Source organism: Mastigoproctus giganteus, chromosome 8 (assembly GCF_048544385.1).
Source record: "Mastigoproctus giganteus isolate SK-2022 chromosome 8, ASM4854438v1, whole genome shotgun sequence".
Taxonomy (NCBI): domain Eukaryota; kingdom Metazoa; phylum Arthropoda; class Arachnida; order Uropygi; family Thelyphonidae; genus Mastigoproctus; species Mastigoproctus giganteus.
Genome location: NC_143582.1, coordinates 159,725,238 through 159,750,054, shown reverse-complemented (window position 1 = coordinate 159,750,054; position 24,817 = coordinate 159,725,238). Strand labels below are relative to the sequence as shown.

The window sequence follows — 24,817 nt, the reverse complement described above, 5'->3', positions numbered from 1 at the left end:
GGTCCCATCGTATAGAATTTAAATACTGTCTCAGACCACTGTAGTCACCTTTACGAAAGCAAAAACCCTTCCTTTTAATCCTGATGGTAGTTACCTCTGAGTAAATCCCACTTCAGCACACTGTGATCACTGACATCTAGTGGTTCCTTTATCTGCAGATTCTAAATGCATGAAGAATCACTACTGATAATCAGATCAAGAGTATTACTCTCTCTAATTGCCTCCCGAACATCCTTCTGTAGAAAAACTGTCATCCAATTAATAAATCTACAAAAGCCTTGGTAGTGTGTGAGTGACCAATCCACAAATTCCTGTAAATATCTGGGAAATTAAAATCCCCCATTATAAGACTCTGACTTACTGGCCCACTCTATTTCACTGTACAGTTGTTTAATATGTCAATATCTGGAAAGTTAAAATCCCCCATTATAAGTCATTCTGATTTACTGGCCCACTCTATTTCTCTGCACAATGGCTCCTTATACTCATCAGATTCATTAGGCCTATAACACACACCTACTCTCATTTTTCCTTTCCCAGTGCTTATGTCTAGCAAACAGTCTCAACATTGCATTGACCACCCACATCAATTGGATGCACTTCCTTAGATTTTATGTGTTTCTTAACTAACAGCATAACCACTCCTCCCTTCCTGTCCTGTCTATTCTTTCTGTACACATTGTACTCCCCAAATTCCAATGCTGCACTGCTTATGTCTGTGTGACACCACGTCTCTGATATCCCAACAATATCTGCTTTTGATATCTTAACTAGCACTTCGAGCTCATCAAATTTATTAACTATACTCCTAGCATTGGTGTACATGCAAATATACATGCACCTGTTTCTACTCTTAGTTACCCTAACATAGCCCATGTATTTATTTGTTTCACTATGACTCCCAACAGTCCTGGAAATCTCCATTGCCTTGCTTTCCAGGCTGCTTCTCATTCTTATAGAAGAATGAGAAGAATCACTTTTGTTTCTGCCTGCGGCCACTTTTAACCTCTAATCTGTGTATCCCCACAAGCTAGCAGTTTTCCAACCTACCTAACACTGCCTCAAGAGCATCAGCAAATATTCTTGCACCCTTTCTATTTAAGCATACCCCATCTATGTAGAAGCAGTCTCTCCTGTCAACAAGTACAGACCAGGCTGAAAAAAATTCTACCCCTTGAGCCTTGCACAATCTCTCCAGGGCTGAATTGATCGACAAGGCTCTCATCATGTACTCCTCTTATCGTGTCTGGGCAGAATTGCAGACATTTTCACAATCAACCCTATCTCACAACTTTTTTTCAACATTGATCTGTACTTGTTGAGTACATCTGCAGATCTCTGACTCTTAATGTCATTAGTTCCTACATGTACAACAATATCACCTTTTGTGCCCTTAAAAGATGATATCTGCTCTATAATGTCATCAACTTTTGCCCCTGTCAGACATACTGGTCCTGTTCCGCCTATCTTTCTTGCATAGTATATTCCCCGTCTTCGTGACAATAGAGTCACCAGCAATAACTGATTCCTTTGGGACTAGTGCATTTGATGGGCCCCTCATATTAATTTATTCAAGTGCATTTACCCTACACCTCAAGCTCTCATAGACACACCCATCAGAACGCTGAGTTAGCACCTAATTTCTTGACACTCTAGGCATCTAGCACACATAAAGACATCCTCCTTGGCTAGATCATGTCCCATTTTATAAAGTTCAGCAAAATTTCACATTTCGCACATTTTCTGAGACTGTGATGCACTAGAGAATCACCCCCTTTTTCTCCCCCGAGTCACAGCACTTTTGCTAGTCTGTGATCTTTGTTTTGCAGCTCTAGTCTGGGTCATGATATACATTTAAATACAATTTAATTAACAATGAAATTTAATAAGATTAATAATATTTTTGATTAATTGATAATACTATAATTAGCTGACATATTCCTACTTGAGTGTTCCATATCATGGTATCTGCAAATTCCTAATGCATGAATAATCCCTGCTGATAATCAGATCAATTGAGATACTGGAGAAGCAGAACCTCTTCCCCATAGGGAATGACCACAAACACATTGTCCACATATCTTTGCCAGAGCCTAAATGGCACCAATAGATTCAAAAATATGTTTTCCTCCAAGGCCTCCATGATATTAGCTATGTGAGCACTGATTTGAGTACCAATAGCTTTATCCCGAAGCTGCGGCAATAAGGAATCGCTGAACTTGATTGCACAGTTAAACAATTACTTAAAGCCTCAATATCATTTATAGAGAGAGGGGGGTCCTGTCCTCAGTGTGGAATCCCTGTCCAACAGTCGCTTAGCAAAAAGCAACTGCATTTCTGGCTATATTGAAATAGACAGAAACAGAGAGACCACATTGAAGGAAACCAGGATATTAAAATCCTTAATGATCTGCAGGAAATGAACATTAATATTGGCAACATAGTCTCTTTTGGATCTTCTTCTTCTTCTTCTTCTTCTTTTATTACTTTTAGCATTTATCTGTATATGTGCTGCTCAACAAAATTAACAGAAAATGTTTTTCATGAATATTTTATTGTGAACAGTGTCGCCAAGGACAATATTTGATATAATAGGCATCTAGCAGTATACAAATTTCAAGTATTAAGCCACACATTATGCAAATTATTCATGCCTATAAAAATGGTGGGCCTTTGGATAACTTGAAGCTCGGCAGTCACAGGCAATGGTGACACATAGGCTTAATGTGGCATGCAGTGTTATCTCAGCACTATGGAAGCAGTTTCAGTAGACTGGAACCATTAAAAGAAGAGCTAGCCAAGGTTGTCTGAGGACTACATCAACCAGAACATCAAAAACAGAATCCTACAATGTATTGTCATAAACTGTCTCTTAAGGTTGCTGCAGTCACGCCTGAAAACATTTTCAACCGTACTGTTTAAAAAGGCTCGATTCAAGTGGACTGTACGCAAGGAAGCCAGTGGTTAGTATCCCATTAACCGCAAACCACTGAATGGCTCATCAAAACTGGTACTGTGAACATGTGACTTGGAGTCCTAACAAACTGGTTACAGTTGATTTCTGAAGAGTTCTGTTTTAGCCGACAAACAGATTCTAGACATTATTTCATCTCGAGACAATGAGGAATGTGGTGCCAACCCTCCAACATCAGAGAAAGAAACATTTATGGAGGCAGTGTTCTTGTGTGGAGCAGAATAATGATCAACAGCTGCTCCCCCACTTCATTTTTGATAGGGGTACTTTAACTGCACAGAGGTACCAAGAAGAGATATTTGAACCCTATGTGTGACTTTTTAGGAGTGCAGTTAGCCCATATTTTCTTTTCATACATGACAATGCCACTGCGCATAGAACTCAAAGGGTTGGAGGAATATCTTGAAACTGAAGATATCAAATGACTGCCGTGGCCAGCACAATCATAGACAAATCCAATTGAACATGCATGGGATGCCCTTGGGCATCAATCACGTTGCATGCCGACAGCCAACTCCTCAGTCACTTGGTGAGGTAAGGCCTACGCTAGTGGGGTGGAAAAATGGAATTTGTTGACAAAGAATCTTATATACACCCTTATATCGAGTATGGTTCACTGCTGTTAGGCCTGCTGAGACAGAGGAATCACATGCTGTATTGATGTCATGTGACCACATTTTCGAGCATCCTGTATCAACTTCTGTAACGTGGCCATTTTGGTAATTCTTATTCAACCCTATAAATGTCCCTTATACCTGTCCAAAGTTTCTCACTTGTCTCCTCATTTCATCATTATTCTATGATACACCACATTACCAAATTTTGTCCTGCTTTATCACATTACCAAATTGTACGCTGCATGAGTTACACCACATTTTCTACATGCTCTGTTAATTTTGTCAAGCTGTGTATTTTTTACTTTTATTCTCAATAAATTTCCATATATTGTATTTTTAAAAAAAAAGTATTATTTTATACTTTAACATTTCTTTGGTAGCGACAAGGTATGTTTCAATATGATTATTCCCAATGAACAAGGCCTTTTTTGCTAATAATAAATTCTACATTGTATTATCAATCCATGATAAATTTTTAAAATAATTTTCAACCTACCAAAACCAGCGATATCTAATACTCCAATGTAATAAGATGATGAACTAAACGGAATACTACGATTAATGCGGTGGACAATATACTCAAAAAGCCGTGAGTACATAGCTTTAGCGAGAGCATCTCGTGCATTTTGAGCTTCATAAACTTTCAAAGGGACCCTAAAAGTATAATAAACATTTAAATTTAATGCTATAGAAAAGTGTTCCATTAAAACAATTAAATACAAACATGAGTATGCAATATTCAATTTCCGTAAACAACCATTAAAAAATAATGAAACAATCCAAGAAGTATTAGAACAAATATTATTTACTAGTATAAAAAAATATATAATTTTTGTATTATATAACTTTATTTTTAATAGTTTGGCAGATGAATTTTGTTTTAATATTTTGGCTGAAGAATTTATTTTTAATATTTTTACAGTTGTATAAAATTATATACAAGATGTCGACTTTATGGCACATTTTTGTTCTAGCTAAAACATTTTAAATTTGTATGTAATACAGAAATTATGATAAAAATTACCTTGGAACGCACTGGTGACTTCTTAGTGAACAAAATGACTGCGGTGCAAGTAAGAATGAATTAGCAGAGCATAAAGGTCAAAATACCCCCCCCCCCCCCCCCCCCCCCCGGCTCATTAGTCTAGGGCACGGGTCACCAATTGGTGGACTGAGAAAAAATTTTTTGCAGGCTCTGAGGTAAATGAATCTAAATCATTAATTTAAATATATAGTCAGATCTCTGTTTAATGAAACTGCGAGGCATAATGTAAGTTATAATTGAATATACAAATCGTTATATCACTCCCTTGTACAGTCAAAGATAATGTGGATTAAAGGATAGCACACCATGATACGGTTTTGTCATGCTTGCACCACATTTTTCGTATTTCCCACACAAACACGAACTTAGCTCCATTAAAAGCTGTTGTCTGTCATTGAGGCTACTGAATAATGAAATTCTTTGTGAAGTTTGCAGTTTAGTGGTTATTAAATAAATGTTTTGTGTTGATTATTGTACGCATGGCATATTTTTTTAAAGCAGGTAGTAGCAAAAATATTTTACAAAATATATTTACTTTCTATTTATTATTCATATTTGCAGCACAAAATCAACCAAATCTCACTGTCAAAGAAAAGGAAAGTGGACAAGAAAACAGACAGTTTTTACCAGAGTGGACCGAGTTATATTGTTTTACAGTTCCAAATAAAGAAGGAGCGATTCCAGTGTGCATAATTTGTCTTCAAACAGCTGCTGTTACTAAATAGCAGTAATCTGAAACATCATTATGATATGAACCATATAAGTTTTCATAATAAATACCCAGTAGGAAGTGTCCCTCATAAAATAAAGTGGAAAATTTATTATCAAGCTTTTCTGCTTCAACATAAATAATGAAATGACGTCTATCTCAGCAAGAAAATATGACTGAAGCTGCCTTAGTTATTTCTTGGACTTTGATTACAAAGTCCAAGAAATAAGTAAGTTTTCAATGATTTACTGATGTTTGTATTGTGAAAAGATATGTGGTTCAAGCTGCCTCACTAATGTTTGAGTGTGGTGTTGCTGATAGCATTCACAGAATCCCATTATGAACAACAAGCAACACAAGAAGTTCAGAAATACTATCAGAAGAAATTTTAAAAATTACAACATCATGTTCAACTTTCTGAATATTATTCTTTGGCTCTGGATGAATCATGTGATATTAGTGATACTGCTGAAGTACTTATATTCATATGATTTTTTTGACGAAAAGAGTGAGCAATACCATGAAGAACTCTTAACTGTGTTATCTTTTGGGAACAGACCCAATACAGAAGGCTTCTTCAATTCACTTACTGAATTTAAGAATGCCATTGATCTTGATATATCTAAGTATCAATACGCACAGACGGTGCTTCTGCAATGACAGCTTCAAATAAAGGGCTGGTTCAATGCCTGAAGCAAGATAATGAAAATTTGATCAGTTATAAGCAAAAATCCCATTAGCAGAGGCATATGATGCAAGAAAGCAAGCTTATACAGCATCAGCCAAAAAAGGAAAAAAACTCTTCCCATTTCACCCATTAGCATTAGCAGAGGCACATGATGTAAGAAAGCAACCTTATACAGAATCAGCAACAAAAAAAAAACCCTTCCCATTTCACCCATCCATTCTCTCCAAATGTTTGTCTAGTTCTATCTTGAATTTATTTAAGCTGTCCACTTCTACAACGACAAATGGAAGATTGTTCCAGAAATCAACTATTCGCTGGCTAAAGGCAAATTTCGGCACATCTGTTCTACAACTGTCTTTCCTCAATTTGAATTTATGTCCCCTCAGGAGAATAATCTGGGCAAGAGGAAAAAAATAATTTTCAGCATTGAGCTTGTTCAAAATATTCAAGGCTTTAAACACCTAAATCAGATCACCTCACAGGTGCTTAGTCACCAGACACTGTAATTAGTACTACATATTACTACTGCTGCTCCTGCCCACCTGGCGCCTCCGTAGCCAGGTGGGCAGGAGCAGCAGTGCGTAGCACACACTTCTTGATTAGACCGGGGTTTGAGACCATGCCCACCAAATACGGAGAATGCGGAAAGGTCAGGGAATGACCACCGCATATCCCCGGAGCAATATGGCCTTAGTTGCTAATGCTCCTAAAAAATAAATAACAAAAAATAATAACTGCATATAGGAAGCAGTAATCCCAGAGTAATGTATCAATTATGTGGTACCACACTGATAGTGGCAGAGAATGAGAAGGACCTGGAAGTAATTGTGCAGGCAGATATGAAGTTTTCTGAGAAGAGCAGACGGTCTGCAAGAGTAGCTCATGGTGTCTTGTCAATGTTATACAGGAAATTTTCTAGCAGGGATAAGGAGGTGATTATCCCCTTGTATAAGGCAATGGTCAGGCCACACCTTGAGTACTGTATACAGGTCTGGAGGCCTCATTTTAAGAAGGATGTAGAGCTGTTGGAATGAGTACAGAGAAGGGAAACAAGATTAGTGAATGGAACAAAGGGTTGCTCTTACGAAGAAAGGCTTAAGTTTTGCAAATTACAGTGTCTGGAGACTAGGCACCTGCGAGGTGATCTGATAGAAGTGTATAAAGCCTTGAATGGTTTGAGCATGCTTAATGCGGATAGGATTCCGCATTGTCAATAATATACAGGAAATTTTCTAGTAGGGATAAGGAGGTAATTGTCCCCTTGTACACTGCAATGGTCAGGCCACACCTTGAGTACTGTATACAGGTCTGGAGGCCTCATTTTAAGAAGTATGTAGAGCTGTTGGAATGAGTACAGAGAAGGGCAACAAGATTAGTGAATGGAACAAAGGGTTGCTCTTACAAAGAAAGGCTCAATTTTGCAAATTACAGTGTCTGGAGACTAGGCACCTATGAGGTGTATAAAACCTTGACTGGTTTGGGCACGCTCAATGCGAATGGGATTCTTCCTTTTGCTCAGAATAATCGCCTGAGAGGACATAAATTTAAATTGAGGAAAGACGGTTGTAGGATAGATGTGCGGAAGTTTGCCTTAGCCAGCGGTGGTTGATTGGTGGAACAAACTTCCCTCTGTCGTTGTAGAAGTTGATAGCTTAAATAGATTCAAGGCAGAACTTGACAAACATTTGTAGAGAGTGGATGGGTAAAATAAGGGGTTTTTTTTTTTTTTTTTTTTTTTTTTGGCTGATGCTATATAAGCTTGCTTTCTTGCATCATGTGCCTTTGCTAATGCTAATGCTAATGTGCAAAACTTAAGCCTTTCTTTGTAAGAGCAACCCATTGTTCCATTTAATAATCTTGTTGCCCTTCTCTGTGCTCGTTCAAGCAACTCCACATCCTTCCTGAAATGAGGCCTTCAAACCTGTACACAGTACTCAAGGCATGGCCCGACCATTGCCATATACAAGGGAATAATCACCTCCTTATTCCTGCTAGAAAAATTCCTGTATATCATTGACAAGACACCATGACCAACTCTTGCAGACTGTCTGCACTGCTCAGAAAACTTCATATCTGACTGCACAATTATCCTCAGGTCCTTTTCATTCTCTACCACCATGAGTGTAGTACCATGCAATTTATTTGTTTCTCTGGGGTTAGTGCTACCCATATGCAGTACTTTACATTTGCCAATGTTAAATTTCAGTTGCCACCTCTCAGTCCATTTGCTCAACTTTTCTAGATTTTTCTATCTCAGCCCATCTTTTCAACTTTTCTATGTTGCAGTAGCATACATTAATCTACATAACATTGATCCAAGATTATTGCAAAATTTATAAATGCATAATTCAACAAGTTATAAAGATGATTAATTTTATTCGATCTACATCTTCACTTCATCATCGCCAATTCTTCAGGAAGTTAAAGCCAATTACATATGATATCCTTCTCCACAATAATTTCAATGACTTAGCAAGAGTGAAGTTTTACGAAGGCTGTGGTCAATTCAGAAAGAAGTAAAATAATTTCTTGCTATTTCCACAATTCCAGCAGCAAGGAATCATCTACTTTTTTTTTTCAAGAAGATACAAATTAATTTACTATTGCCTTCTTAACTCACAGATTTATACATTTGAAAAATCTAAACCAAAAATTACAAGGAAAGGACAAAGTTATTTCTGAATTGCTGTCAGTTGTACAATCATTTAGTAAGAAATGACATATTGTCCTATGAGTTAAATGATGAGGCGCTGCACTTTATGTGTATGAAAGAAGTATTGAGAGAAGAATATACAATTATTTTCTAGAAAAATAAACATGAATTCGAAGAAAGGTTTACAGATTTTAAAAAAATACGGACCTCCAATGAAAACTAATTGGTAACCATGGCCTAGGGGATCATTTTGACCTTTATGTTCTGCTAATTCTTTCTTACTAGGTAACCAAAATGAACAATAGGACTGAATTAAAATTATATACAAGCTATGAAAACAGGTCATGTAACATACTTAGTGCATTACATTTCAGGCATGTTTGATTTTCATTTCTGAAATTTACTTATTTTTTTTTTTACTTATTTCTGCATTTTTTTTTCTATTTCTATGATTAATATAAGTGAAAAATAAATAACTAATTTTCATTTTACCAAATAATTATTAATTAACTAATAATACATAAAATTAACTCTTTTCACATCATGGCACATACCTCAATGTAATATTCACTTTGTAATACTTTCCACATTTTCCTCCTGGATTTTTAGTAAAAGTTGAAATTCAACACATATTTCAAAGGTCTTCTGTGATTTAATAAAAAAATAAATAGCAACAGATGGTAGTATGCAGTCAACATTATTTTAATATATTTTACTTATTTCCTGCTGATTTTAATAACAACTGAAAGATAACATATATTTCATGTTTCTGCTGTGATTATAATAAGCAAATAATAATAATTCAGGATATATATATATATATAAACAATAGGGATAAATTTATATTTTATTACTAATTATATGTTTACTTCCAGGGTTTGGCCATGTATGTCTGCATGGGCTATTTTATTTTTATAAGTTATTTTGGTCTTATGGCCTACTGCAAGCTGTATACTGTTGTGTTCATATACATGTTCAGCATCCGTATAGTACTTATTGTGCTTTTACTATAATAACTATATATATATAGGAGAAGTTTCACTGTATATATATATATATATATATATATATATATACAGTGAAACTTCTCCTAACGGACACCTCTCGTTAACGGACATCTCTCTGCAGCGGACATTTTCAAATTCCCCAACTATTGGTTTTACTCTATTGGTTTTAACGTGTTTGCAGCTTCTGTTTAGCGGACATTCTCTGTAACGGACACGGACAGGCAATCTGCACTGTTTCATTTAGATTAGCACTTAATTTGATCTCCCCATAACGGACAGCGGGCAAGCTCACTTCCCTTTTTCTAGGAACGTTTCTTCCACATACTGCCTCAATCGTGTGTTTATTTTCTATTTCCGATTCTCTGAATTTTATCAAGGTTTACGTCACGGTTCTAAACCCTTTTTCAAGAATTTTAAGGCACATGTAAAACTTCTGATGAATTCGGTGTGTGCAGGGGGGGGGAATTTGGTCGGCCTTTCGTCTTTTCAGTTTCAGTTTTGTTCAGTGTCGTGTGAAGTGCACAATGTCTTCTCTTAAACATTTAACTTTAAAAGATAAAGTCGAACGCATTAATGCGTATGATCGGCAAAGAAATAGTGTTCGCAATCTCGCTGCAAAATTCAAAATCGGGAAGACGCAGGTAAGCGACATCCTAAAGAAAAAAAATGTACTGCTCAAGCAATTTTGGCAACATGGAAATGATCAAGTTCAAAAATCATTTCCGAAAACTGTTGGACTTCAAATTGACAATGTTATGTATGAGTGGTTTTGTAGCGCACGTGCTAAAAAAATTCCCATTAATGGGCCTATTATTAGGGAAAAGGCTTTGGAGGTTGTGAAATCTATGGGAGTAAATGAGTTCAAAGCTTCTGTGGGATGGCTAGACAAGTTCAAATTCCATTTGAACTTGTCTAGCCATCTAAAATGTTCAAATAACATTTCTTGGAAAACCGTAAGTGATGAAGGTGGATCTGTTGATACTGGGGTTGTAACAGAGTGGACCATCAAATTGGAAGATTTATGTTGTGATTTTGAAGCTAAGGATATTTACAACTGTGACAAAACAGGGTTGTTTTTTAAAGCTCTTCCTGAAAAAACAATGAGTCTAAAAAACGAAAAGTGCCAGGGCGGAAAAATTTCTAAGGAACGCTTGACTGTACTATTGTGTACAAATATGCTGGGAGACTTTGAACAACCTCTTGTTATAGGAAAACCACAAAATCCTCGTTGTTTCAAGGGCATAAAGTTGAATCTTTTGAATGTTGACTGGAAGTCTAATAAAAAAGCGTGGATGACACGAGATATCATGAGCGAATGGATAAGTCACTTTAACCAAAACATGATTCGTCAAAACAGAAAAATTATTCTTTTCATGGATAATGCTGCATCTCACCCGCACATTGAATTGTCCAACATTCAAATCGTTTTTCTGCCACCAAACACATCTGCAGAGTGTCAGCCCTTGGATCAAGGGATAATGAAAAATTTTAAACTTCACTACAGAAAACGTGTTTTAAGACATCTCATTGCAAACATGAACGATGTAACATGCGCGAGTGACCTTGCAAAGAAAATCAGCATCCTAGATGCGATTCAATGGATTTCCTCTTCAGTAAACGCAGTTAGAAAACAAACTGTCGTGAACTGTTTTGTAAAGTCTGGCTTCTCAAACGCAAAAATTGAAGTTGTGAACAGCAATGTGGAGTACCAAGAAGAACAAGAACTTCAACATCTATTGATAATGTACGATACTTCCGCTACAAGTGACCCTGGCTACAAAGATATAGACTCAAACCTCACTACAGAAGACGGTGCTCTAGATATCAACGACATTATCATCGATATTTTTCAAGAAGTTCCTCATGAGGATGAAGAAATGGAAGGAGGTCATTCTGTCGAAGAACATATTAACGACGAACCACCAATGAAAATAGAAGAAGCGCTCATACAAATCAATCGTTTAAAAATGTTTTTTGCCGCTGAAGAAGATACTGAAGGACTTTCGATGGTTTCTTCACTCCAAACAAATGTTGAAAACAAAATTATCAGCCGGAAGAAGGTGCAGAAGAAAATAAGTGATTACTGTATGTATTTTTCTTAAGATAAAATCATAATATGCATAGCACAATTGTATGTATATTATTTACAAAAATATTGTGCAAAATCTGTATATAATTTAATTTAATTTTACATTAAATTTAATGATTTTTCTTTCTTTCTTTTTTTTTTTTCTCCCTCAGACTTCTTGTTAGCGGACACTTCTCTCTAACGGACACATTTTCGTTCCCCATGGCTGTCTGTTAAAGGGAAGTTTCACTGTGTGTATATATATATATATATATATGTCACTGATAACAAAAAACTAGCTCATCAAAAAGCAATTATTTCATATGTGCAAACCAAGAACATTTCTTTTCTATACATCTACCATATTTCCCATTTATTCCTCCACTTAGCACATGGCAACAACAAACAACAACCAGCGCTTCAGCTACAATATGAACTTCAGAACAGGCAGTTCTCATTCAAATAAGAGATTTAAATTTGTTAAATAAGAGTTATTTAACAAAGTTAATTATTATATTTAACAAATTCAAATTATTTTGGCATCTTTTCTCTCTATATTAAGAATGGGTTGTAAGAAAATCAGTTATGGCCAGTGCAAATAAAACCAAGGCCATCAGCATGGATGTGAAGAAAAATGGTAACAGAAATGTACAAAAGTGGTTTCACAGTCAAATGCTATTGACTTCGATGAGAGTGAAGACTCATAACTCTTTATTAGTGAAATGGAAAAGCTTTTGTTTATTGATGTCAGAATCGGACTCAGGAGCTTGTTCTTTTGGGTCCAACAAAAACATCAGCAGAGGAGGAATTTAAAGCAATCAAAGGATGGTCGTCATGTCAGAAAAAGCTATCAACTCTAACTGTAGAGTACTACTGCTAGTGCAGATACCTTAGCTAAAGTGTTCTTGAACAGCTAAAAAATATCATCGAAGAGGGATATTCTAGAAAAAGTTGCCTTCCAGCAGAGGTGCAAAATTCGAACCTCTGGGGCCTATGGACAAATACCAGAAATTCAACTTTGATTTTAAATAATTTTATCAAATTTTTATTTAATAACAAATTAAATTTAATTATCTAATAAAAATTTATTATAATATAATTATAATTTAATATTGTTTTAATTATATTATTACCCTTACAGTAAAAAGAAGCAACAAGTAAATAAAATAAGCTAACTATTTGTCTCCCTACTCAGTTAGGTACTTATCCAGAGAGGTAAGAAAAAAATTTTCCCAATTTTTTTTCCAAGCTGAGCCTCAACCACCATGGAGGCAACTTATTCCAGTAATTAATAACCTGCTGGCTAAAAGAAAACTTCCTGCAACCACATCCCCTTGTAATTGAATTTATGGCTTCCTCTAGTTCCGGAATTTTTATAACCATTCAAATCTCACCCTAAAATTCCACTTTCTCCTCTCAGAGCCATTTACACTGTAATTAGGTCTTCCCTAACGTACTTAATTACCAAACTCTGCAGTCCACATATGGATGCCCTTTTGCTGATCTCACCACAGATGCACTGCCCATCTTTATTTCAAGAAGCTTGATGTTCTAATAGTAGTAGTAGTAGTAGTAGTGGCATGTGATGCAAGAAAGCAAATGTATGAGTTTATGCAGCATCAGCCAAAAAAAAATCACACCATTCCCTCCAAATGCCTGTCCAGTTCCTCCTTAAATTTATTCAACCTATCAACTTCCACAACGACAGATGGAAGTTTGTTCCAGCAATTAACCACCCGCTGGCTAAAGGAAAATTTCCGCACATCTATTCTACATCTGTCTTTTCTTAATTTGAATTTATGCCGCCTTAGATTCGTAATCTGAACAAGTGGAAGGATCCCATCAGAATTCAGCGTGCTCAACCCATTCAAGGCCTTATATACCTCAATCAGATCACCGCACAGGTGCCTAGTCTCCAGCCACTGCAATTTGCAGAACTTAAGCCTCTCTTGGTAAGAGGATCCCTTCATTCCCCTCACCAATCTTGTTGCCCTTCTCTGTACACGCTCAAGTAAATCTACATCCTTCCTAAAATGAGGCCTCCAGACCTGTACGCAGTACTCAAGCCGTGGCCTGACCATTGCCTTATACAGAGGGATAATCACCTCCTTTTCCCTGCTAGCAAAATTCCTATATATCATTGACAAAACCCCATGACCTGCCCTGGCAGCCTGTCTGCATTGCTCAGAAAACTTCATATCTGCCTGCACAATTACTCCCAGGTCTTTTTCATTTTCTACCACCTTAAGTGTAGTACCACACAGTTGGTACGTTTCTCTGGGGTTACTTCTACCCATATGTAGTACTTTGAATTTGTCAAGGTTAAACTTCAGTTGCCACTTCTTAGCCCATCTGCCCAAATTATCTAGATCCTGTTGCAGTAGCACACTGCCATTACTGTCATTAACAACCCTGCCAACCTTTGTATCATCTGCAAACTTCGACATTAAGCCTGATATAGCCTCCTTTGTAACCTCATTAAGCCTCCTTTGTAACCACATCAAATTTGTCAGACAAGACTTTCCCTTAACAAACCCATGCTGTGTCTGAATTATTGCTGCAGTCTTGTCCAGATGATCCTGCAATGCATCTTTAACCAGTAACTCCATTATTTTACCCGGAACAGAAGTTAAACTAACTGGTCTGTAATTACTCGTGTCACCCTTCGATCCCCCTTTGTGAATTGGGGATACATTTGCACATCTCCAGTCCGTGGGAACCTCCCCTGAGTCCAAGGATGCTCTCATAATTATGGCTAAGGGTTTGCTTAGTTGCTTTGCCGTCTCCTTTAATATAACTGGATAGATCCCATCCACCCCAGGTGCTTTTCTTACGTTTAACTTCAACAATTTCTCTTCCACTTTGCTCTCGGTTATTACAAAATCATTAAGTATCTTGCTACAATTTGATAACCTTCTGTCATTTTCAAACCTTAATAACTCCTCACGTGTGAATGCAGATGCAAAATACTCATTCAGTTTGTTTGCTATCTGAGCAGGATCATCAACAGTCGAACCATCGATGTCAAGTAGACCGATCAGATTCATTCCCTTCCTTTTAGAGTTTATATAAGTAAAGAAATCCTTGCTGTTTTTCTTAGCATCTTTTGCCAAGGATTTCTCGTAATCTGCCTTCGCCTGCGAACCTCCTTTGTGACCTGATTACAGATTAACTTATATCTGCCATATGCTTCTGAGTCGCTTGATAATTTATATGCATCCCATGCATTTTTCTTCTCTGTTATGAGTCTCATTAGTTCATTTGACAACCATTTAGGCCTAAAACCTTGAACAATATTTCTTAATAGATATGAACCTTTTAGTAGCTTCCGCGATTAATTCCTTGAATGCTTCTCACTTAGAATTTACTGTTGGTAACATCGTCAGTTGATCCCACTGTACAGAATTTAAAAACTGTCGGAGACCACTGTACTCGCCTTTACGGAAGCAAAAACCCTTTCCTTTACCCCTGATAGTAGTTAAATCTTTAAGTAAATCCCACGTCAGTACACTGTGATCACTGCCACCTAGTGGTTCTTTTATCTGCAAATTCCTAATACATGAATGATCACTGCTGATAACCAGATCAAGAGTATTACTTTCTCTGGTTGCCTCTCGAACATGCTGCTGCAGAAAACAATCATCCAATAAATCCACAAAAGTCTGACTAGTGTGTGAGTGCCCAACCCACAAGTTCCAGTCAATATCTGGGAAGTTAAAATCCCCCCATTATAAGACATCCGATTTACTAGCCCACTCTATTTCTCTGTACAATTGTTCATTGTACTCATTCAAGTCATTGGGCCTGTAACACACTCCTACTCTTATTTTTGCTTTCGCAGTGCTTATGTCACACCAAACTGACTCAACAGTGCACTGTTCATCTATATCAACTGGATGCACTTCTTTTGATTTTATGTTTTTCTTTATTAACAGCATAACACCTCCTCCCTTCCTATCCTGTCTATCCTTTCTGTACACATTGTACTCCCCAAATTCCAGTTCGGCATTCCTTATATCTGTGTGACACCACGTGTCTGATATCCCAACAATATCCGCCTTTGATGTCTTGACCAACACTTCAAATTCATCAAATTTATTTACTATACTTCTAGCATTGGTATACATGCAACTATTCTTATTCTTAATTACTCTAACACATCCCACATACCCACCTGTTTCACGATGACTGCCTATTAGCTGTGGTCTCCATATTCAAACATACAGTATTCCAATGCAGTCCTACAATTGCCTTATACAGTGGGATTATGACTGCCATATTGTGGAAGTCATAATAAAAGCAAAGGGACAGTAAATTATCAATAGGACTCGATGAGCCTCCTTGTTGTCTATATATACATTGCTTTTATAATTTCATATCTGACAATATTGTAACTACAATTCACATTCTTCCTCTACTGTTTTAATTCACCCCCCCCCCCGAGAAGTGCATGTTATTATTCTAGGGTTATTATTCCCCAAGTGTAAGACCATGCATTTTGTTCCATTACAACATAGCTCCATTACAACATAACTATCCTTTAAGTCTAAGCTGTCTTGATGGAGTACTGCTTGGCGCTGATCATTAACTACTCTACTGATCATCTGAAAATTTTCATAGCATGGCCAATATCTCTTCATCAATGTCATTTATGAAAATTAAAAACAAGAGAAGTCCGGTACAAATTATTAATTAAATTATAACTATTAGTAGTAATATTTGCTTTGATGCAAGAAAGCCAGGCTTTTGCTAAGCCAAAAAAATATTTAGAAAACCATAATTCATATTTTAATTAAGACTTTTGAGTCATTTTTTTCATGTGGGTGATCCATAAAGATATAAATTACCTAAAATTTACACCATGACTTGGAAACTGGATTAGGGCTCACATCTAGTGAGTATGGGCTTGGCACATCCAGGGTACTCATCTGGATATCATCATTCTTCATTAATTTTCTTGGTGATTACCTTCTACTTCTGAGTCTCTCTCTCTCTCTCTCTCTCTCTCTCTCTCTCTCTCTCTCTCTCTCTCTCTCTCTCTCTCTCTCTCTCTCTTGGGGTAACTCAGAAGTTTTTTTTTGAGTGGCGCAGCAAAAGCCTCAGGCTTCCTTGCACAGTGTGGCTAATAATAATAATAATAATAATAAAGTTATTAGATTTACTATTTACAAACTTGATCAATGTCTAGAAAACACAAATATAGCACATAGGAGACTTATGAAAAGAGGTAAGAAAAAGAGGGATCTAAGACAACAAAACTGATAATGAAGGGGGGGGGGATGTTTGGGTAATTTTTAGCCAGTTAGCAGTTCAAAAAAAGTTGGTAACTAAGTCAGAGACTATTCTTAGACATCAAAGGTCTCTTTGTAAACTAAAATTGTCTTTTATGAGCTCCAATCGAGTTTCCAAGTGATGAATGCTCCAGATTAAAAGTGCTCTAAACATACTGCTGAATAACCAATTTTATCATGTTGTAACCAGTGCAGACAATCTCTATCAAACCCTGTGCACAATCCACATTTTTTTGCACCTCTATGTTCTGATTCAAGCTAGCCTTTGAATTTCCTCAAGCCTTCAATTATAATCAATCCTCACAGAGACAACTTTTTCCATTAATTAACAACTATTTCTTGGCTAAAGCCAAATTTCATGTAATCTACTCTATACTTCTTTCCCCTTATTTTGAGTTTATGCACCTTGTTTCAGGTGTCATTAATGTTAGAAAAATTTATACCTTCTTTCATTTTACTGACCCCACAGAGATACTTTAAACTTCAGATCTTATCCAAAATATCTGGTTATAAGTTCTCTATTCTCAAATTTAAAGTCCCCTGGTATAGATACCCTTTTTCCAATCTCACCAGCCCTTTTGAAAAGGTCAAAAGATGTGTTGGCTGTCTTTTGACCTTTTCATGTAGCTCATCTTTTTATTTTTTCCACATGGACACCATAAATGTATGTAGTGTTCTAAGTGCAGTCTTATAGTTGCCATATATAACAGAATTATATACTCCCTATTTCTAAAAGCATTTTCTGCATAAATCATCAACAGAACACAATGAGCCCCTCCTTGCCACCTGACTGCATTGCAGAGAAAAATTCATGTCTACCTGTAATCCTCAAATCGCTTTCCTCAAATAATCCTCAAATCATTTTCTTCCTCTACCATTTTTAATTCACCCACTTCAAGTGCTAAGTCTAAATGGGAAACATTCAAGGAAGTAATTTTGGAAGCTACTAGGCTTTTTGTTCCAACTAAGAAATACTGTTCTAGGTTTAGGTTCAAATGGATGTCAGATGAGACTCGTGGCAGAGAAGAAAAATGCATGGGATGCACATAAATTAACAGGCGACCAGAAGCCTACAGTAGATACAAGATAGTCCATAATCGAGTCACAAAGGAGGTTAGGCAAGTGAAGGCAGATTATGAGAAATATTTGGCAAAGGATGCAAGGAAAAACAGCAGAGACTTCTTTACTTATGTAAACTCTAGAATGAAGGACATGAATCAGATCGGTCCACTTGATATCAATGGTTCCACTGTTGATGATTCTGCCCAGGTAGCTGACAAACTGAATGAGTATTTTGCATCTGCATTCACACATGAGGAATTCTGTAAGGAAGGGGATGAGAAGTTTACTAAACTTTAACAGGGATCTAAATGATTTTGTAATAACGGAGAGCAAAGTGGAGGAGAAATTGTTGAAGTTAAACATAAAAAGGCACCCGGGGCAGATGAAACTTATCCAGTTATATTAAAGAAGACAGCGAGGGAAGTAAGCAAACCCTAAGCCATAATTATGAGAGCATCCTTGGACTCAGGTGAATTTCCCACGGACTGCAGATGTGCAAATGATTTCCAATTCACAAAGTGGGATCAAAGGGTGACATGAGTAATTACAGACCAGTTAGTTTGACTTCTGTTCCAGGGAAAATTATGGATTCACTGGTTAAAGAAGCATTGCAGGATAATCTAGACAAGACAGCGGTAATATTTCAGACACAGCATGGGTTTTTTAAGAGGAAGTCTTGTCTGACCAATTTGATTGGATACTATGATGTGTCAAAGGTATGAGGTCACAAAGGAACTGGATGCAAAAAATAATTTTGATATCATATACTTGGACTTCAGGAAAGCTTTTGATACTGTTGCACACGGAAGACTGCTGTACTAAATGGAGCAGTATGGCATTAAGGGGAAGTTGCTACAATGGATAAAAGGATGGTTGAGTGAGAGAAGATAGAGAATGGTAATCAATGAATACTGCTCTACGTGGACTAATGTTATTAGTGATGTCCCTAAGGATTCTGTGCTGGGCCCATTGTTGTTTTGTATATTTATCAATGATATTGATGAAGGTATATCAAGCTTAATGTCAAAGTTTGCAGATGATACAATGGTTAGCAGGGTTGTTAATAACAGTTAATGAGGTAGTCATTGCCTTGTTGTTATATAAAATTTCTTCCACAAAGTCAGAGACCAGAAGGTATTGCATTATGTTCAAGAATTTTTTTATAGCCTTCCTTTCTTAAAATTCCTTCAATTCTGATGGTCCCCCACTCCTGGAAAAACAGAAGCAACTCCACTTTGCTTGACTGTACGTACTAAACAATATGACGCCATACTATTTTTTCTTCCGTTGATCGTCTCACATAAACTGTACACTTGGACCCAAAAATTTAAATTTTGCTTCAATCGTCCACAGTCCATTTTTCCACTCTTCAATTGTACAATGTTGGTGGTGCTTAGCCCAAGCCAATAATTTTCTTTCAATTTTACCGTTTTAATAAGGATTTTTGAACCACTACATCAGTGGTTCTCAAGCACACGTCTCAAGCACAGGAGGATGCAAGCAGTCTTTGCAATTTTTAACAATTTTTTTCTTAATTTGTGCAATCCTTGACTACACTGTTGTTGAATAGTCAATCAAATGATTATACAGTATATTTAGCATTAGTAGAGGCATATGATGCAAGAAAGTAAGCTTATACAGCATCTGCCAAAAAACCTTCCCATTTCGCTCATCCATTCGGTCCAAATGTTTTGTCTAGTTCTTCCTTGAATTTATTTAATCTATCAACTTCCACAATGACAGATGGAAGTTTGTTCCAGCAATTAACTACCCAGTGGATAAAGGAAAATTTCCGCACTTCCATTTGACAACTCTCCTCAATTTCAGTTTATGCACCCTCAGGTTTGTAATCTGAGCAAGAGGAAGAATCCCATCAGCATTGAGTCTGCTCAATCCATTCAAGGCCTTATACACCTCAAACAGATCACCTTGCAGGTGCTTAGTCTCCAGATGCTGCATTTTGCAGAACATAAGCCTTTATTCGTAAGCGCACCCCTTTGTTCCCCTCACCAGTCTTGTTGCTCTTCTCTGTACTCGTTCTAGCAACTCTACATTCTTCCTAAAATGAGGCTTCCAGACTTGTATGCAGTACTCAAGGTGTGGTCTGACCACTGCTTTATACAAGGGGATAATCATCTCCTTATCCCTGCTCACAAAATTCCTGTATATCATTGACAAGTCCCCATGACCTACTTCGGCAGCCTGGCTGCATGCTCAGAAAACATCATATCTGACTGCACAATTACCCCCAGGTCTCTTTCATTCTCCACTACCCTGAGTGTAACACCATCCAGTTGGTACATTTCTCTGGAGTTACTGCTAACCATATGTAGTACTTTTCATTTGTCAATGTTAAACTTCAGTTTCCACCTCTCAGCCGATCTGCCAAACTTTTCCAGATTCTGTTGCAGCAGCATACTGTCATTACTGTCATTAATAACCCTCCCAATCTTTGTATCGTCTGCAAACTTTGACATTAAGTTTGATGTATCATCATCAATATCATTGATAAATATAAAAAACAACAATCGGTCCAACACTGAACCCTGGGAGACACCACTAATAACATTAGTCCACAAAGAGCAGTATCCATTGATTACCACTCTCTGTCTTCTCCCTCTCGACCATCCTTTTATCCATTGTAGCAACTTGCCCTTAATGCCACACTGCTCCAATTTGTACAGCAGTCTTCCATGTGCGTATATTTAGCTGAATGTTTGAAAAGATATCTGGAACCGTTTATTAACTTAGTATTTATCTGTGTGCAACTATGTCACATCATTTTGTATGGCTGTGTGGAACGAGCTGTTGTTAAGATTCTAAGAGTCTGTTATATATAAATTTTCTGTTTATACTCTGGGATGATCACATGATTACAGGAGTTCACAAGATAGAAAGAATACAAGAAACAGCATGGTATTTAGCAGTCACAGGCTAGAACCCCAGTCACTCAAGATGTGTACTTATTCACACTCACACCTGCCACTCGGGGAAAACAATATTCAAAAAGAACTGCTGGATTCATGCTGAGATGGAGATGGCAAAATGTTGCTAAATTCTAGTTTGAACTTAATAAAGTTTTGGTTCAAGATGAAGGGAAAATATAAAAATGTTTTCAGCTTAGCAGAACAGGCCCTAGCAGTTTTTCCCGCTACTTACCCTTAGTGAACTTGGATTTTCTAGTTTAGTGTCAATTAAATGTAAACCGAGAAACAAACTGATAGATGTTCAAAGCAAATTATGGCATGCTTTAAGTAAGTTGTGCCTCAGAATTGACAAGTTGAATTTAAAAGATAAATAAAATTCTTTAACCAATATATTTACAATTTTAAAAATATATATATTATTCCAATATAATAAATAACAAGTAGACATGTCTCGGTAATAATAAACATCTCAAAATGTGCAAATTTGCATTAAAAATGTTAATAAAGTAATTTCAGTGGTAACATTTTTTATTTTTTTTAGATTGCAAAATATCATCAGGAAGGGGGGGGGGCATTACAGTGACCAAACATTCTCTCAGAGGAGGTCACTATTAGATCTGTCTAAGAACCACTGCACTACATGACCACAAAGTCCTGCTTGTTTAAGATGAAATTTTATAGTGGATGTAGACAGGGGGGTTTCTTTGTTCCTATTGAATTCAGCTCAGATTTCAGGTGCAGTAAGTCATCGATTGCATTTATAAAATCAGTGCTGTGGTCTTACAAAGTGCTTTTGTTGTTATGCATGGTTGTCCTAATCTTGGTCTTTCCTTTAAACTGCTAGTCTCCTTGAATTGTCGAACAGTAGTTTCTACTCCTTTAAATGAAACACCTAGTTTTTTCGCAATACTTCTCATGGAATAACTTTCTTTATACAAAGTTATAATAGCACGTTTTTTTTTTAACACTCAGTTACTTATTTCTTGTCATGCTTATCATGAAACACACACAAAACGTATACCAAACACTCTTTCTGAACATTCAATTTTATAAGTTGCATGCATACTCCTCAATTTATATTACTGAAAAACACTTTAGAATTATCTACAATCTTTTAAAATATTGAAACAATGCTCCCACCTTCTAGAATATTCTAGAATCACCTACAATGTTCAGGAATATATGCAAATATTTTAGAAATTTCTAAAATATTATATCAGTTTTTTGATTTTTATGCATAATAAAAAATATTTTAATAAAAATTAGTAAAAACCAGTCAGTCCTATTTTAATAAACACTTTGAAAATTAAAAAAAAAAAAAAATGAAATGTGAGTCCACACTTTTAGGAGGAAACAAACCTTTTCACAAACTTTTGTGAGACCTTTCAAGTTATTCAGTAATTTTCTCTACAAACTATCTTTCCAGTTGACATAGACCATTTAATGTCTTAATGAGTAATTTCCTCTCTTGAAATTGAATCCCCACCACCTTTACTTTTAAATACCAAGACTTTAATTATCATTGTCCATCTTAACACTCCTTGTTCACCCCCACCCCTCCCAATGGATTTCTTGTCATTATTATAATGTTATCTGAATTGAGTGTTAATTGGGTTACTTTCCCTAACATTTAGATAACCATCATTTGTTGTTACATGATGATGATAATAGTCAATTTAAAAATTGTTGTTTTTTATGGTGAGTTTCCCCTCCCAATTATTCCAATCCTAAGGGAGAAACTGAAATCTTTCATAACAAGGTACTGACATTTTTCACCTTTATAATTAAATTATGAAATAAAATAATAATTATTAAATTATTATAGAAAATTCACATGGCTTACTATTCTAGTAATTTATTATATTTTTTTTTATGAAAACACCAAGCATGACAAGTATTAGAAGCTATAGTACTTAGTAAAGTATACAGGTTTAAGGTTGAGAAGACAAAATAATACTTGTTAACATTAGACTTGAATTTCTGTACATTGTAATTTTTAGGAGGAAGGTTGTTCTAAAAACAGAAGTTAAATAAATAAATGGGGAAAAAGAAGAGTTGGTTGTGTGAGTTTGAAGATGGAGAGTACATGGATGCTAACTGGTTATGATACATGTTCGGATTGGTTTGGAAGAGAGAAATAGAGGGAATTATAGATGCCAATTCAGCAGAACAGTGCCGAAGTACCTACAGAAAATGTATGTAGCTAAAATAAGAATGTCTATGAGAGTGCAGATGCTTTACAAGAGAAGGATCATTAATTAACCTGACTGCCCTCTTTCAAATAGGGTCTAGAAGCCTCAGAGAGGCTTTGGGGCACCAACTCAGATGTATGAACAATATTCCGTAGTAAAGTAGATTTGTGATTTGTACATGGTGAGTAACTGTTTAGAAGTAATACCAAGAGAAAAAGAGAAACCGCCCCCCCTTTTTTTTGAGATGCAAAAAGAAGCAATATGTGATATGCTTAGGCCAAAAGATATTAGAAGTCTCTTTTGGGTAATCCCCAATAAGGATATGCGATACTGCCTGGAGATCTAAGTGACACTGAAGATAAGCACAGGAGCAGTAGACTCCATTTTGCAAGATATAACTGAGTTTTAGAAGGATTGAACAGAACAGAATTGAGACAGAACTGAGTTTTAAAAGGATTGAAATTAACTAAGTTATCTTGCCCCACCTTCAGATCATCAGTTAAGGAATTGATAATAGACATTTGAGAAGAGGCAGATTTTTTTTTTGCAGGGCAAAGTTTCTCAAACCAGAAGGTGGAGGGCAATGTGCCACCATCATCATCAGCAAAACTATGGATAGAATTTCCAGTCAGTGAAAAGGCATTAATATACAAGAGGAAAATAGTGTGAGGAAGAACTGAACCTTGAGGAACACCAGCACTGATGAAAGTTAGAAGACAGAGAGTCACTACTATCACCTGCTGTGAGTTGTCAGAGATAAAAACTGGATACCCAAATTGCAAAAACCAGTAAACAATCCATAATGTGGAAGCTTGTTTAGAATATTTTATTTATTTCATTTATTTATATAAATAGCAATGATATTGGTAATTTTAATATGAATTACAAATTCAGTTATTCTGAGGATTTTCTTTAACTCAATTTGGTGCTCATGGTCAATTGACACCTACTGACAGGGCCACGTTTGCCACGTCCTAGCTATGCTTTGCCTTGCAGAACACACACACACCTCAAGAAGGGAAATCTGCACGCATCATTTTGAGATTGTCTTGGGAATGGGTTGATTGTCTTGTGAGGTGTTAACACAATTGGCACTTCCCCAACTGCACAGATTTTGTTTCAGTGAGGATGCTCCCAGAACACAGCCATTTTACAGATACAGGACAGCCTACTAACCCTTCCAACCCTTCTGAATAAATAAGGGTGATACTCTATCAGATATCTAAGTGTTGTACCTGATAGATTTCAGATCTGGGCCTCTTTGCTGAAGTGACAGCACTTGCTTCAGAAACATTATTTTCAGGTAGGGACCATAGTGAGGTCCCAGAAGAAGAATCTAATTTTTTATCAGGATTCATAGTTTTTTATCAGGATTCATGAGGATTTTATTTGTTTCAGTGCTCAGGCCCCCTGCTTGCCAAGCAATAAACGTTCTTGAGATTGGGGCACCATACCTGCTCCTCTAATATTCTGACTCCTCTTCCTCAGGCTAGGAGGACAAGAGCATGGCATTAACATCGATGACCCTTGTCAGGCAGAGAGGTTGCAGCACACAACAAACACAATAGATTCCTATGGTGTTAG

The 24,817-nt window shown here is 36.5% G+C and overlaps 1 protein-coding gene across 2 annotated transcripts in view; it reads right to left on the bottom strand.

Annotated features, from left to right (window-relative positions):
* Positions 1-24,817, bottom strand: part of jar (Myosin heavy chain 95F jaguar) — a 633,758-nt gene that overhangs the window by 434,050 nt on the left and 174,891 nt on the right. For both annotated transcript variants that reach the window (XM_090379849.1, XM_090379848.1), the window contains exon 11: positions 4,088-4,245. In XM_090379849.1, the coding sequence (XP_090235975.1) occupies positions 4,088-4,245 (158 nt within the window). The remainder of the gene's footprint in view (positions 1-4,087; positions 4,246-24,817) is intronic.